This window comes from Sceloporus undulatus, chromosome 5, assembly GCF_019175285.1.
Source record: "Sceloporus undulatus isolate JIND9_A2432 ecotype Alabama chromosome 5, SceUnd_v1.1, whole genome shotgun sequence".
NCBI classification, from domain to species: domain Eukaryota; kingdom Metazoa; phylum Chordata; class Lepidosauria; order Squamata; family Phrynosomatidae; genus Sceloporus; species Sceloporus undulatus.
The window spans coordinates 148,545,609-148,560,900 of NC_056526.1; the positions used below are offsets into that span (position 1 = coordinate 148,545,609).

General features: G+C 48.7%; 1 protein-coding gene across 1 annotated transcript; it reads right to left on the bottom strand.

Moving 5' to 3' along the window:
* Positions 1–882: 882 nt before the first annotated feature.
* POU4F2 (POU class 4 homeobox 2) lies at positions 883–5,255 on the bottom strand. The gene is made up of 2 exons (XM_042468948.1): positions 4,715–5,255; positions 883–3,398 (listed from the first exon to the last, which is right to left on the bottom strand). Exons 1-2 carry the CDS (start codon positions 5,009–5,011, stop codon positions 2,385–2,387), a joined length of 1,311 nt encoding a protein of 436 aa, XP_042324882.1. The 5' UTR covers positions 5,012–5,255; the 3' UTR covers positions 883–2,384.
* Positions 5,256–15,292: the final 10,037 nt, after the last annotated feature.

Genomic DNA, 15,292 nt, shown 5'->3' on the forward strand with positions numbered 1-15,292 from the left:
CTTTTCTTTTAACAAAAAAAACCAAAAAACCCCAAACAAACGAAAACCTCAAGGAATCATCGTCATGTACAGAAGTCAAGACTTCGAACAGAAACAGCAAATACAGCGAAAAATCTGTAAGAATATAACTATATATGTGTGTGTGTGTGTTTGTGTGTGCCTCGGTTCTGGGATGAATTATTTACAACGCGGCAACCTAAGGAGCTTCGGAAAAAGGGGGGAGTTTGTTCCCAAAGAATTAAACCGATCAATGTGGATTAATGTGTTCGTTCTCTCTTTCTCAGTCTCTGTCATCTTTTCTATCTCTCTCTCTCTCTCTCTCTCTCTTTCCCCCTCTTATTTGTTTAGTTTTTCCCCTCCTCTGCTTCACATATAGACTTTAATGTAGGCTCTCCTTAACATATAGCTTATAAACCTCCGAAAAAACAATGCAAATCGGTTGCAGTCAAAAGGAAAGAAGGGACTAGGAGAGTCGGAAACAGGGCTGAAATCTATAGGGGCAGACAGGACTCGGGTGAAAGGAAGTCTAAAAAAAAGCCACCAAGCTTTAAGTCCCCTCCTTAAGTCTTGTCCTTTTTCTTTTTCCCGTGGAGGGAAACCCCCATTAAATATGTAACGCAGTCAACAAATAGCTCTCTCGGACAAGTGAGTCAGTCTACACAAACAACAGCAGGACAGCAGCCACGATAAGAGTGAGAAGAACGCCTTACAGAAAGAAGAAATGCTTTTCAATTCAAGCTTTTCAGTCCAAGGGACAATATACAAAGGTCCAAAAGGGAAAGAGAGGGGTGGGTTTTTTTTTTTTCATAATAATAATAAAAAATTAATAGAGGGGGGAAATAATGATAATAATAATAATAATAAATAAACAGAGGATCGAGTTCATAAACATAAAATTAATCAATTTACACCAACCCGACTCTTCTTTTCTTTTCCCCTCCCCAATCTCTTTTGACTTTTTGATCCAGACTTTGATGAATTGAACCGATTAATTAGGATGGGCACAAAAGGAAGAAGTCGCTAGAGAGATTAAAATTAATAATTTACAAGTTTGGCAGTATTAATCGAAATAACAGCTCTTAAAAGATCCAGGAGCACAGCAGGAGAAATGGTCGTCGTCCCTTTCTTTCCCCCCACCCATCCTTTTCCACGCTTCTCTTTTCCAGAGAAGGAAACCAACGGAGAATAACCACAGAAAAATATATATATATTTATATATTTATACCCGCAGAAAACCTGCCTCCTTATTTGTTTTCTCTTTTAAAAAAAACCAAAATACTCCGAGATGCCTCTCTTTCTCTCTCATAGCTTTCACCTCTCAAGTCTCTCAGTCTTTCTAACCAGTTAATCATCACCATTAAAAATAGTTGCAAAGAGCACCTTTTCTTTGTTTTAAATGTTACCTTTAAGAATAGAAAAACCACGACTCTTACTTGGTCACGTCTTCAGTCCCCCCATTAGTATTGTCATCAGTATTATTACTATCATTTAAATAAACAGGTTTCTTAGCTGTGAAGTCGAAGGCTTTCAAAGCCGGCTTTTTCGGACAATGCGGCCATGTTCCAGAAGAGTTTATTCCTGGCGTCCAGAGTTTTCTTATCTGCTTTCACACAATCTTTGATGCCTCCTTCTGTCGGGTGCTTTCTTTTTCTTAACGTTTCTTCTATGGCAGCTCCTGCGAAGGGAAAGAGAAGAGTCTCCTAGGTCCTTGAATTTGACTTTTTACCTCTTTGCTGCCAAACTTTCTCTCAGTTGGAGGAGGCTTTCCTTCTCCCTCCGAAGCAGTCTCTCTGCCTCTTTGCTCTCTTTTTTTGGTGGAAAAGTCTTTTTCTATGGCAGTCCCTGCAAAGGGAAAGAGAAGAGACTTCGAGGTCCTTGAATCTGACTTTTGCTTCTTGGTGACAAACTTTTATTTGGAGGGTTTTCAACTTCTCCCTCCGAAGCAGTCTCTCTGCCTCTATTCTGTCGGGTGCTTTCTTGGTTTCTTTTTTGGCAGCCCCTGAAGAGAGAAAGAAAAGCGTCTTCTAGACCCTTGAATATTTTTCCCCTTTAGCATCCCCCGCAAACAGAAAGATCTGTGAATTCTCTTCCATGGCAGCCCCTGCAAAGAGGGAGAGAAGTCCTTTGAATGTGACTTTAGACTTTCTTGGTGTCGGAGGCTTTCCTTCTCCTCCGAAGCAGTCTTTTTGTCGGATGCTGTCTATTTTGGGGGGAAGTTTCTTCTATGGCAATCCCTGCAAAGGGGAAAGAGAAGTCCTTTGACTGTGACTTTAGACTATCTTGATGCTTTGAAAGGAAGAAGCATTGTGAGGATGATGGTGATGATGGTTCTTCTTCTCATCTTTGAAGGCTGACTGGATTTTTTCTTGTCTCTGAAAGAGTTTTTAAATCCCGGCGGAGTATTTCATCCGCTTCTGCTTCTGCCTCTGGTTGCAGAACCAGACCCGGACGACGTTCTTCTTGAGGTCTAGCTTCTCGGCGATGGCGGCGATCTTCTCGGAGGAGGGCCGGGGCTGGATGGCGAAGTAGGCCTCCAGGGACCGCTTCTCGGGGGCGGCGATGGAGGTGCGCTTCCGCTTCTTCTCGGCGCCGTTGAAGAGCTCGGGCTTGGTCAGCTTCTCCCGGTGGGACTTCTCGGCCTCCTCCAGCCAGGCCTGCAGGATGGGCTTCAGGGCGATCATGTTGTTGTGCGACAGGGTCAGCGACTCGAAGCGGCAGATGGTGCTCTGGCTCAAGGAGCCCACGCCGGGGATCTTCAGGTTGGCCAGCGCCGAGCCCACGTCGGCCTGGGTCACCCCCAGCTTGATCCGCCGCTGCTTGAACCTCTCGGCGAAGGCCTCCAGGTCGCGGGGGTCGGCCTCCACGTCGCTGAGGCATCCCAGGTGCGAGGAGGGCAAGGCGTGGGCCATGCCCAGGGCCGCCGGGTGCATGGGGTTCATGCCGGGCCCCAGGTGAGCCCCGTGGCCCGCCCCCGTGGAGACCACCGAGCCGTCGGGCCCCGTCAGCGCCCCCAGCCCCAGCCCCGGCGTCAGGTGCTCCAGCAGCTCCCCTTCCAGCGCCTGGTGGGGCTGGTGGTGGTGGTGGTGGTGGGGATGATGGGGGTGGTGGTGGTGGTGGTGGTGATGGTGCGGGTGCGGGTGGGAGCCCGAGAGCGCCGAGGGGTGCGAGATGGGCACCGAGGAGGAGGAGGCGGCGGCCGAGGTGCAGGGGATGGTGTTCATGGTGTGGTAGGTGGCGTCCGGCTTGAAGGGACTGTGGTGCGGCCCCGGGTGCGGCGGAGGAGGGGGGGCCGGGTGCGGCGGGGGAGGGTGGCTCTTGCCCGGGGAGACGATGTCCACCGCCGCCAGCGCCTCCGCCCGCGCCAGCAGGCTCTCGTCCAGGCCGCCGAAGATGTTGCTCTGCGCGGGAGAGAAGAAGAAGGAGCAGGCGGAGGAGGAAGAGCGGGAAGAAGAAGAAGAAGAAGACATGCTCCCTCAGCCAGGACCCCCTCCACCCGGGGCCATCCCCAAAGGGAAGGGGAAAGAAAGAAGGAAGGAAGGAAGGAAAGGGAGAGGGAGGATGGAAGGAAGGAAAGATGAAGAAAGGAAAGGAAAGCAGAAAGAAGGAAAGAAGGGGAAAGGAAAGGAAGAGTGAAGGGAGGAAAGAAAAAGAAAGAGGGGGAGGGAGGATGGGAGAAAGGAATAAAGGAAAGGAGAGAGGAAAGGAAAGAAAGAAAGGATGAAGGAGAAGGAAGGAAGGAAAGAAGGAAGGGGGGAAGGAAAGGAGGAAGGAAAGAAGGAAGGAAGGAAAGAAGAGGGGAGAAATGGAGAAGGGAAGGAAAAGAGGAAGGGAGGAAAAGAAAAGAAAGAGAAAGAGAAAGGAAGGGGAAGGATGGATGGATGGGTAGCGAAGTGCGCGGGAAACGGGTAGAATAAGAACTGAGGAAAGAAAGGGAGGAGTAAAGAAGAAGCAGGGAAGAAACACAAGGAAAAAAGGAAAGAAGGGAAGAAAGATATAGGAAAGGAAGAAGGAAAGAAAAGGGCGGAGGAAGAAATGGGGAGGCAGAAAACAGGAAACGGAAGGGATAAGGAAGGGAAGGAAATGAGAGAGAAGTAAAGAGACTGAGAAGGAAGTGAAGCCTGAAGGAGAGAGAAGAAGGGGAAAAGAGTAGTGGGAAGGAGAGAGGGAAGAGAAAGAGAGAGAGGTGTGTGTGGAGTAATGGAAAGGGAAAGGAGGAGGAGAAAGAAAGCGTGGGAAAGAAAGCAAGGAAAGAAATAGAAAGGGAGGAGGACAAGGAAAGTGGCTGAAGGAGAGCGGATGGGAAGGTAATAAAGGAAGTTATGGAAGCGAAAGAGTAAGGATTTCAGATGAGCGAGAGAGAGGAGAGGAAGGACGGAAGTGGGGGAAAGGAAAGAGGAAGAGCAGAGTGGGGCGGGGTGGGGAAGAAGACAGCCTTGGGGGGAAAGAGTGCTACCAAGGGAAAGGGATAGGAAAGGAAGAAGAGGAAGAGGGAAGGAGGAAGAAGAGGGGAGAGGGAGGGCGAGGGGGAGGAGTAGGGGGAAAGGGCGCTCTGCCTCCTGATCCCAAATGCCGGGGGGGGGGGGGACCCCGGGGAGGTCTGGATCGGGTCGGGGGCGGGAGCCGCAGCCTCTGGCGTCGGAAGAAAGACCCAGGGACCCGGAGGGAAAGCCCACCCGGCCTCCCACCCCTCTCCTCGGGGGAAGGCTGGACCTACCGGCGGCGTGGGGAGGCAGGCGCGGCTGTTGCTGCTGCCGTTGTTGCTGCTGCTGGTGGAGCTGGTGCTGGTGCTGCTGGTGGAGCTGGTGTTGCTGGCGGAGCTGGCGGCGCTGGAGCTGGCGGGGCTGGCCAGGCCCCCGTTGCGGCCGTTGCCCCCGTTGGCCCCGGCGGCGGTGGCCAGGAGGAGGGCGGGCGAGGGGGCCGAGGGGGCGGCGGCCGAGGAGGGGCAGGGCGCGTACTTGGCCTCGTGGGCCAAGGCGAAGGGCTGCTTGCTGCTCAGGGACATCATCATCATCCTGGAGGGAGGCTCGGGGGCCCCGCAGCCCCCCAGGAAGAAGGCAGGAGGAGGAGAGGAGGAGGAAGAGCAGGGGGGAAAGGGGGAGCGCAGGAAGGGAGACGCAGCAGGGAAAGAAGGGCCGGCTCGGGCTCGGGCTCCGGCCGTTCCCGCCACAGCTGCGCCGGAGGAGGGCTCCGAGGAGACGGAGGGACGGAGGGAGGAGAGCGGGCGCCTGGACGGAGGGGCAGCCTCAGCCTCCGACGCCGCCGACGCCGCCTCTTCTTCCCGCTCTCCGCCGCCCGAGTGGCCCCGACGCCGCCCGACGCCGCCTTTTCACTCGCCTTCCCCGCCGCCGCCCCCCGCCTTGGCCCCAGGAGGAGCCCCAGACCCTGGAGGGGAAAGAGAGAGAGAGAGAGGCCCTGCCTTTGCTTGCCTTGGCTCCCCTTCCCCCGCCCCACCTCCCTCTTCCCCCGCCTTCCCTCCTCCTCTTCCTCTTCCTCTCTGCCTTCTCCTCTTCTACCTCTCTCTTTCCTCCCCTTCTTCTCCTCTCTTTCTTCCTCCTCCTCTTCTTCCTCTCTGCCTTTCTTTCTCCTCCTCTTCCTCCTCTCTCTTTTCGCCTCCTCTCCTTCTCTGTACCTTTCTTCTTCCTCCTCCTCCTCCTCCTCCTCCTCCTCCTTTCGCTCTTCCTTCCTTCCTTCCTTCCTTCCTTCCTTCCTTCCTTCCTTCTCCTCCTCTCTCTTCCTTCTCTCTCTCTCTCTCTCTCCCTTCCTCTTCCTCTTCCTCTTCCTCCTCCTCTCCCCCTCAGAAAGCCCCTCCGGAGGCCAAGGCCAGCTACAGCTGCTCAGCCGGAGCCCCTGTCCAGAAGGAAAGCCCGGCTCGCCCTGCCCAGAGAGCCGCCTCTATTGTCCTCCTCCTCCTCCTCTTCCTCCTCCTCCTCCTTCGCCAGGTGCCTCTTCTGCCGGGAAAGCCCTGGGAGTCTCGGGGCTGGCAGCGCCTGCCTCCTCCTGGCTTTTCGGATGCTCTTCGCCCATTGGATGGAGGCGAGGATCTGGGTTTTTTTTTTTTTTGGGGGGGGGATGATTGGGGAGGCGGCCGCAATGCGTCCTGCGGAGAGCGCGTGACTGTGGGAGGCAGGCTGCCAGTGGGGGGGGGGGAAGGATGACATGGGTGTGGGTTTGTTGTGTGGTGTTACAACCTCGCATAGCTCTCCCTTCTGTGTGGGTCTCTCTCACGCGCCCAGATCCAGGGACACCACCGAGGGCAGATCTAGCTGCATCCACACTGCAAGAAAAACCCGTTGGCACCGGTTAACTCTTTTCTGGCTCAAGGCTACGGAATTCTGGGAGTTGGAGTTGTGTTGGGGTGAAAGGTGATGGTGAAAGGTTTGGAAGTCATGCCTTATAGGACCTTCCGAAACTAAAAGCTGTTCCTCAGTGGAACACAGCCACGAAGGGGTGGAACCTCCTTCTTGGAGGCTTTAAACAAGGCCTGGATGGCATCTGGCGGGATGCTTTGATTGAGAGTTCCTGCATGGCAGAATGGGGTTGGGCTGGAGGATCCTTGGGACCCCCTTCCACTCTATGATTATATGAAATTCGTCTCTCTTTCCTTTGGTGTGCCTCGGAGAGAAGGAGGAAGAGGAGATACAATCGGTGGAGTCCCTGCACTGGTCTCTCTCTTCTCTTCTTTTTCTCGGCCTCTGTATGTAAGAGTCCCGGTTGTGTTTGTTGTTTTGCGCAGAGAGCCGCCTGTTCTGGGCAGTTGCCTGCTTGTTGTTTGCCGGCTGTCGTTTCCCGACTTATGGCGACCCTAAGACGACCCAATCCTGGGGTTTTCTTGGCAGGTTTCTTCAGAGGAGGCTTGTCATTGCCTTCCCCTGAGGCTGAGAGAGTGTGACTTGTCCAAGGTCACCACGTGGGTTTCATGGCCGAGCTAGACTCGAACCCTGGCCTCCAAACTGTAGCCAAGGCAAACCACTAGCGCCACGTTTCCCTCCGGTGGGGCCAAAAACAGAGCAAGGTTTGTTTCTGCGAGGCGGACAGATATAAATTGAAGAGTTTTTTGTTGCTGCTGCTGTTGGTTTTTGTCCTTCAAGAACGTTGCCGATTTAGGGGCAGCCTTCATGAGATTTGCATGGAAGATTTGGTTGCAGGGGAGGTTTTCCCCATGATCTTCCCTGAGGCTGAGAGAGTGTGACTTGCCCAGTCCTCTGGGAAATGTGAAAGTCTTTTCACTTGTATTTCCATCCTTAGCCCACTGGATGAAGTCTTGTGTGTGGTTGGGGGGGGGGGAGGAGGCCCAGGGAACTTCACTGCGCAGGTGCATCGCAAAGACACAACTCCAGAGTTGGGCTGGAAGAAGACCCGTCTGTTTTTAACCGTGCGCCGACTCCTGGGAATGGCGGGTCCCCTCTTTCCTCCTTCCTCTCCTTCTTATCGGCTCTATACTGTTCTTCTCTTCCTCTTCCCCCTTCTTTTTTTCTTCCTCTTCTCTTCCTTCTCCTCCTCCTCGTCGTTCGCTCCTCTTCTTCTCTTCCTCTTCCTTCTCTTCTTCTTTCTTCCTTCCTCTTCTCCTTTCTCCTCTTCCCATCCTCCTCCTCATCCTTCTCTTCTTCTTTTGCCCTTTCTTTCTTCTCTCTTCCTTCTCTTTTTCTCCTCTCCTCCCCCTCCAGAGTGGGCTCCTCCCTCCCTACTCTCAGTGTCACCCTCACCTTTCTTGGCAGTTTTCCTGGGCAGTGGTCCTAAGGGATGGCGCTGGCAAACAAGGAGGAGGGAGGGAGGGAGGGAGGGAGGAAGGAAGGAAGAAGGCCCCTCGGTGGAAGGGATGAAATAGCTGGCGTTGCGGAGACTAAGGAAGCCCCAGCCTGAGACTTTGAAGAGGGGTGGCTTTCCATCATGCCACCAAGCACCAAGCCTTCCCTCTCGCCATCGCTTCCTTTATGGTCGCTCCTGTGGTAGTTGCGTGGATGCAAGGCTTCCAGGCGAAAGGAAAATGTCCCCTAGATGTTCAGAGAAGGAGGCTAACCAACCTCAACCATCCATCTCCATATCCTGCCCCATCCTGGCATCTGGGTGCCACCTGAGACCATAACGTGGGCACACTTTCGAAATCTGGATGCTAATCCCAACTCTGTCAAGACTTATGGATGATGATGCATTTCATCTCTTTTAAAAGAAAAGGGAAAAAATCCATGAACATGTTAAATTATAGAGTTACGTATTTCCATACTAGATGCAAGAAGACTTTCCCCCCTTTTCTTGTGTTTAATTTTACAAACCACCACCACCCAAAAAAACCCGACAGCCTGGGTAATTTCCAGGATATATATATTTATATTATATAGATATTATATAGCTCCATGTATCAGCTCTCACACTGTCGCCACGCAGTGAAATGAAATAAATCAAAGTTAAAAGCTTGAGTATCATTAATTATGGCGAACGGCGCTTGGAAAGGAGTGGGAGCAACATCTCTAACAATTATGGCCCGGCCAGGAAGGAATTATTAGATTGAATTCATTTAGACGCCGAGAGACACCTCGCTTCAATATGTAATCTGTTATGGCCTCATCTATTTGTATGCTTAATTCAGCTTGACGAATTTATATTAGTTTTCATAATAGTTTTAAAAAAGGAAAGAGAGCAACATGGAGGCACACTATGGCACAATGCATTGGTGCATACTGATAAATTGTATGGAAGGCGCGGAAAGGCGGGGAGTCTATAGGAAATTTCTTTTAATTAATACACCGATCGAAAGGAGCAACCTGGGAGGTTGGAGGAGGCTGTCTCGGTAGGCCATTAACATATCCTCATACTAAGTAGGCGACTTCATCAGCGATATGTTTCATCAAACTTTAAATATTTCTATTAACAGGCTTGTACAATGTGCTTCGTCTTCACAAAAAGGCTTTGCTTTAATTACTAATTAGTCGGGACTTAGTCCACTAGCTCAAACGCCTAATAAAAAGGCAAAAATATCATAGATATGTTGTTATTGTTTGTTGTTGTTGTTGTTGTGTATTTTTATGGTGTTTTATGGGAATCAATTTACAATCACAACTGAAAACGGGTGTCGGGCTAATGCCTCCAAGCCATCCCTTTGGCACTTATATAGCTCGTAAATTGGCTTTCCAGATCCGAATCCTATCCAAGCTATAATCGTTTCCCCTCCATTCAAGGGAATGTTTAAGAGGTTGGTTGGGATTAAAGACCAAGGATTGTTAGGTTTTGACTCAAATGCCCCAAGAGAGGCTAAACTCAAGCATTCAGATCCTGAAATAATGATATTAACGGTCAATGCGAATGGATGTTTGCCTCCCGTGAACTTTGAGTTTTTAAGCCCTCTTTAAAATATCTGTCTGTCGTCTTCTGTCCTGTCTACAACATACACACAATATAAAACAATACACATATATAAGCATGTATGTTTAAATACACACATATACAAACATAATATATATAGTTTATATATACTGTATATGTATGTAATATAGATATTATACAACCACATATTGTGTGGTGCGTATGTATTTTTAGATATATAGTATATTTCATAACAATACTGTACAACTATAAAGACATATAATGTTTTCTATAGATTTCAGCCTTTCACACATAGATAGCATGGTAATATAGATATAGTTTATCTAATATATGTTATATTTTAATAATATGTGTGTTTATATCTATAATATATATATATAAAGCATATATATGTTTATATGTGGGATAGATGTTTACTAACATATACATAATGTGCTTCTATAGGTGTGTGTGTTTTATATACCTCTTTATCTATCTATCTAGCGAGGTATCTATATTTTTAGATTTTAATAAACACACACAATATAGAAATGCTTATATAGTGTTGGTTTTTATATATCTGTAAATTTAATGTAGGTGTTATATATATATATATACACACATTTATAATGAATATATGTTCATATATATGTAATTTTACTAAGCATAGCACATATCTAAATATTTATATGTTTATTTTATAAACACACACACACATAAAGATATATGTAAAAACACATATGCTTATATATGTGGTGTTTATATATATGTATATTTTAATACGCATGCACATAATATGGTTTATGTGTTTGGTGTGTGTGGTACAGTATAATATAATGTTTTCCCCGGTATTGGGTTTATTTATTGCTCTGGTGTGTTTAATGTAGCTGGCGCATGGAGCAGACCGTGAATGGCATATCGTTAATATGAATGAATCTTGATTTAATAGCAGCTGACAACTGATCTCCAAAATGCAAACACTTGTCAAACCGCTTCCTATGGCAAATAAGAGCTTGGTTGATTTACTGTATATATCCACGAAATAAAGAGGCCGTCGTGAAAAAGTGGACAAACTTTATTTGGTGCGCCATTGAGCGCAGATTAGTTAAAGCCCGTCTAGTCTCCAAGGCCCTGCTCCTCCTCTCCTCTTCCAAAGGTCTGGGCAGGAGGGACATTGCTGTTATCGCTGTATTATATAGATTAGCCATTCCTTTCTTTCAATGGAAGGGGGGACCCTTTCATCCCCTAAATAGCCGCTATCCCTGTCTTACAACAAGCAACAAATCACCGAAAGGATGGAGAGACTTGAAGCAGTCCAGAAGATCTGGTCGCGAATGCACCTTTTTAGCTGGAGGGAAGTCCTGCCTTTGGCTGAGAAAAGAGGTCCAAACGAAGGCTTAAGGGTAGTCCCAGAAGGGGCAAGGTAAACAAAAGGATAGTCTTTCCCAGGAGCTGTGTTCTGTGAATAAGATCCAGGCAGCCTGAAACAGGAAAGTCGGGGAAGAGTCCTGCCATACAGTGAAATGTCAAGGTTTAGGTTCTCTAAGCGTTGTGAAGGATAGTGCAGTCTGGCTGTTTCTAAGGTCAGTGGGAAATTGGCTCCGCTACCGCCTGGGCCATACAACAAACTCCAACTCCGACAGAATCCACAGCCTGGAGCTAGAGCAGTTAAAGCGGTGCCAACTGGGTTATTTTCTCATGTGGGATCATCCTGCTTTTAACTGCTCTGGCCCGCTGCATCCACACTGGAGAAAACCCGGTTGGCACGCTTTAACTGCCCGGGCTCAAGCCTGGGACCCTGGGAGTTGGAGTTTGTTGTGTGGTCCAAAGCGGAGCTTTCCGAAGCTCCATGGGCCTTCTTCATCAGGCAAGGACGTTACAAAAACATCGGCCTGGTCAACATCTGCCTGATGAAGAAGCCCACGGAGCTTTGAAAGCTTGCAAGAAGTAATTTTGCATTCACTTAGCCAATAAAGGTATGAACTGAGGGATTTTGGGTTCAGAGAGAGTTTGAGGCTGAGAGAAGGGTCACCCGTGGGTTTTCATAGCTGAAGGAGATTGGGAAACCCGCTCTCGCCAAAGTCATCCCAATGCACTCAGTAAGGACGGGGCTACCAAGTTCATGTCTGCCGATTCTTTCTTTCACTTAGTCTCAAAGTGCTACGAGATCTCTCTATATCCTAGTACGGGCTCTCAAACCACTACAACACCCTGGAGACCAAGGAAAGACTTGAAATGAATTAAATGTCCTTTTTCGCCTACTCCTAAAAACAAGGGACACGAGAGATGAGAGGTTCCCACACATTGGCCGAGCTCTGTCCTTTCTGCCCTTAGTCATGCCAGAACTTGGAAAAAGTTCCTTTTTGGGGACTGCTGCCTCCAGCATTTCCTCTAACGGGCTTGGAAGATTCTGGGAGTGGAGGGGGGACGCAAAAGGAAAAGGATTGTGGGAGCGGTAATCCAAGAGCGGGGAAAGCTTTGGTCTATGGAGTATGTAGAAAAGAGCAGTTTCCAGGTGGGATGAAAGCTGGCTGGCTTGTTTCCTCCCCTTCCAGGGGGAGTTCCCAGGAGGGAAGGAGAGCCACTTGGCATTCTGCTGCTCTCAAAGGTCCTGAATCGTGCTCGTTGCTGCTCCTAGACTCATGCGACCTTGTGAATGAGGCATCCCAAGCCCCTTGCCCTCATCACTCGGCTCGGTTCTGTAGGCTCAAGCCCAGGTCTCCCTGGTTGAGTCTGTCCATCTGGCATGTGGTCTTCCTCTCGTTACTTCCTCCACCTAGAAATCATAGAGCATAGAGTTGGAAGAGACCCAAGGGCCATACAGTCCAACCCCTGCCATGCAGGAACTCTCAATCAAAGCTCCAGCCTCTGTTAAATACTCCAATGAAGGAGACTCCACCACTTCCGAGGAAATATAGTGTGTCCACTGTAACTAACTAGCCATTACTGTCAAGAAGGCTCTCCTTACGTTGAGAGGTACTCTTTTCTGACACCTTGCATCCATTGCCCGGGTCCTGTTCTCATGGAGCAAGCAGAAAAACAAGCTTTGCTACCTCCTCAGTATGACCTCCCAGCATCATTGTCTTTTCCAATGAGTCCTTCCTCTCATGAAGAAGAAGTTTGGTCAGCTGGCTTCCAGGGAGAGTTCTGGCTTGAACTGCTCAGGACCCATGTGTTGAATTTTGGGCACCCAGACCAACATCTTTCTTTCTTCCTACCGCTTTCTTCACAGTCCACTGTTCTCACACCGCACATGGTATAGGGAAACAATGGCTTGTGGGCGAGTCTAACAACTCAGTTGTACAGTGGCCCTCCACATTTGCTGGGGTTGGGGTGATGGACCCCTGTGAATGTGAAAAACCCACAAATAAAAAAAAATACGGTTCTCTTCTTCACCTAAGAAAGCACCTCTCTAGGAATCTCCAGGCCTTCCAGTGCAGCCATATACTCACATCTGCCAGAGGTTTGAGCACAGATCATGCTGAGAACCTACAAATGCATAGAGAAGTATTTTTCTAGGTCTCCAAGCACATCTCGTTGGTCAACTTCTGCACTAACTTGCACTGGAGGAACAGAGAGTCCTAGAAGAACATATTATCAAAACTGCAAATAATCAAATCCCAAATCGCAAAACTCAAGCAAGCAATGTCGAGGACCAACTCCTATACCGTTAACACTTGATTTTTCCCTTTCATAGCTGGGCCCTCCCCATCCTAACCTTCTTCTGATTATTTGATTTCAGTCTCCGTTCTGATCAACGTTTGATCCAAGGCAACTTTAACTGTTCCGATTTTGGCTTATCAAAGCCAAGGGTCCCAAGAGAAGAGAGAGAGCCTTGTCTCGCTTATTTCACTCAAAGCATCAGCCTCTCTTGACTGTCACCAAGCCACACAGCGTTTCTTCTTTCTCCCAGTAGCAAATAAAGTGAATACCTTATTCCAACAAATCTGCTGAGATCAGACTCCTTGACCTGGAAAGAGGGGTGCTAATCTTGGGGAGGAGGGGTGGGAGGGTGACACCAGGGGGAAACATTCGTAGGCAGTGAAACCAGAGGTGGGTGCTGGCTTAAGATAACACAGGGACAGCTTGCACTTGCAAGAAGGCACTGCCCTGCCTCACAACAAACTCCCTGCTGAAAAACAAAGCATGCCTTCCGAAGGTATATATATATGTGTGTGTGTGTGTTGTTGTGTGTGTTTGTGTGTGTATAGTAAGCCTGCCCTTAATGGATTAAAACTTCATCCGGCGAATAGATTCGGTAAAATATGAATGCCTGGCTTTAAATTTTTAAATCGAAATCAGAGGCCAGGGGAATCCATGAGAGGCGATTTCTCCCAGATGTCTGCATGATAAGGCAATGGAAGGGGGAAGTCTCTAGTGTTTGTCCCCTTCACCTTACTGCACTCGTCGGAGCTGGAGTGAAACCCCTTGGAGAATACTCTCCCTGGAGTCTTGGGAGCCAGGTTGATGCTGAGTCAAGCCACACTCTCTCAACCTCAGGGGAAGGCAATGGCCAACCCCCTCTGAACAAAACCATTGCCAAGAAAATCCCGTGAAAGGGTTCCTCTCCTTAAGGCCCGACAATAATCGAAAAGACGTGAAGGCAACCGACAAGCTGATAGGAATGAGAAATGCAGGAAATGAGGACGGCGAACGCCAAGGCTGCATCCGCACTGTGCAAAATAATCCTTTTGGCACATTCGACCCTCCCCTTGGCTCATTGCTGTGGAATTCTGGGAGGTTGTAGTTGGTTGTTGTGGCACCAGAGCAGAGCAAAAATGCAAAATGGGGGCATTCGAGAGGATAATGGAGACATGGACAAACTATTGTAAACGCTAACGTTTATATAAATACCATGCTTCTTAGTCCTACTCAAAATGGAGGACATTTTGAAGTTCTTTTGGACAGAGGTTGAGATGTAGGGCATGTCCTGGTTGGAAAAGGAGGACGGCTGGTCACCGAGTAACCATAACAAACGCACCCAAACACAAAAAAAACCTCCGACCAGTGCAAGCTTTTGAGTTTTTGTGTGAATTTAGGAGGCAACACTCCTCCACCCACTCACCTGCTCCCTGTAGTTTGGAGCTCTCCTGGTCCCTATCCTTCCTTCTGGCAACCTGTGGGAAAATATATTAGTATCATTATGCGAGAGCAATGTATCCTGAGCTTCTGGTATAAAACAAGGTATCCTGCTAAGCTTCTTTTTTTCTTTTTCTTTTTTAAAACAAGCTTATTTTATTGTTATCAAGAATATCCTCTAAAACAGGAAAGTAGACAGTCAAAAGAAACATTCCATACTAGGTAAAAGGTCCTGTGAGGGACGCATTCTGAGGCAGAGAGGCCTCTCTCCTGGAATTGCTTCTCTCCGAAGAGGAACAAAACAAGGGTTGTGAAAACCCACACTACTTTTAAGAGAAAAGGAGAGGAGGGGGGGAAAGAAGTGGCTTCTTACACCAGGAAGAAGAGAAGGTAAGAGGTGATATGATAGCCTTGGTAATATTGAAGGGGTGGTCATACTTGAGGAGGGAGGAAGCTTGTTTTCTGTTGCTCCCAGATACAGGACCCGGAACAAGGATGCAAAACGTTTCCACCTCAACATTAAAGGAACTTCCAAACACTAAGAGCTTGTCCTCAGTGGAACACAGTCCCTCAGAGAGTGGAGGAGTCCTCCTTCCTTGGATTTCTCTAAACAGGATTCTGGATGGTCCATTCGTCTGAGAAGTGAGAGTGGCAGCCGTTGCGTGAGTACAGGCAAAAAGTGCGGAGCCAAGATTGACGTAGTGGTATCACGATCTCTCCCTCTCTCATCTCGATCTCTCTCTCCCCTCGTCTCCCTGCTGTTCGCGACTCGGGAGTCAAGGGATGCTGCAATTGCCAACCACTCTTTTATTCGTTTCATCACAGTACGCTGTGCGCACAAAAAAAATAGAAAGACGAGCTGTGGGCGTAATGTACAGTTAAGCAATTTCCTCTCTTTAGTATTTATGGTAAATCT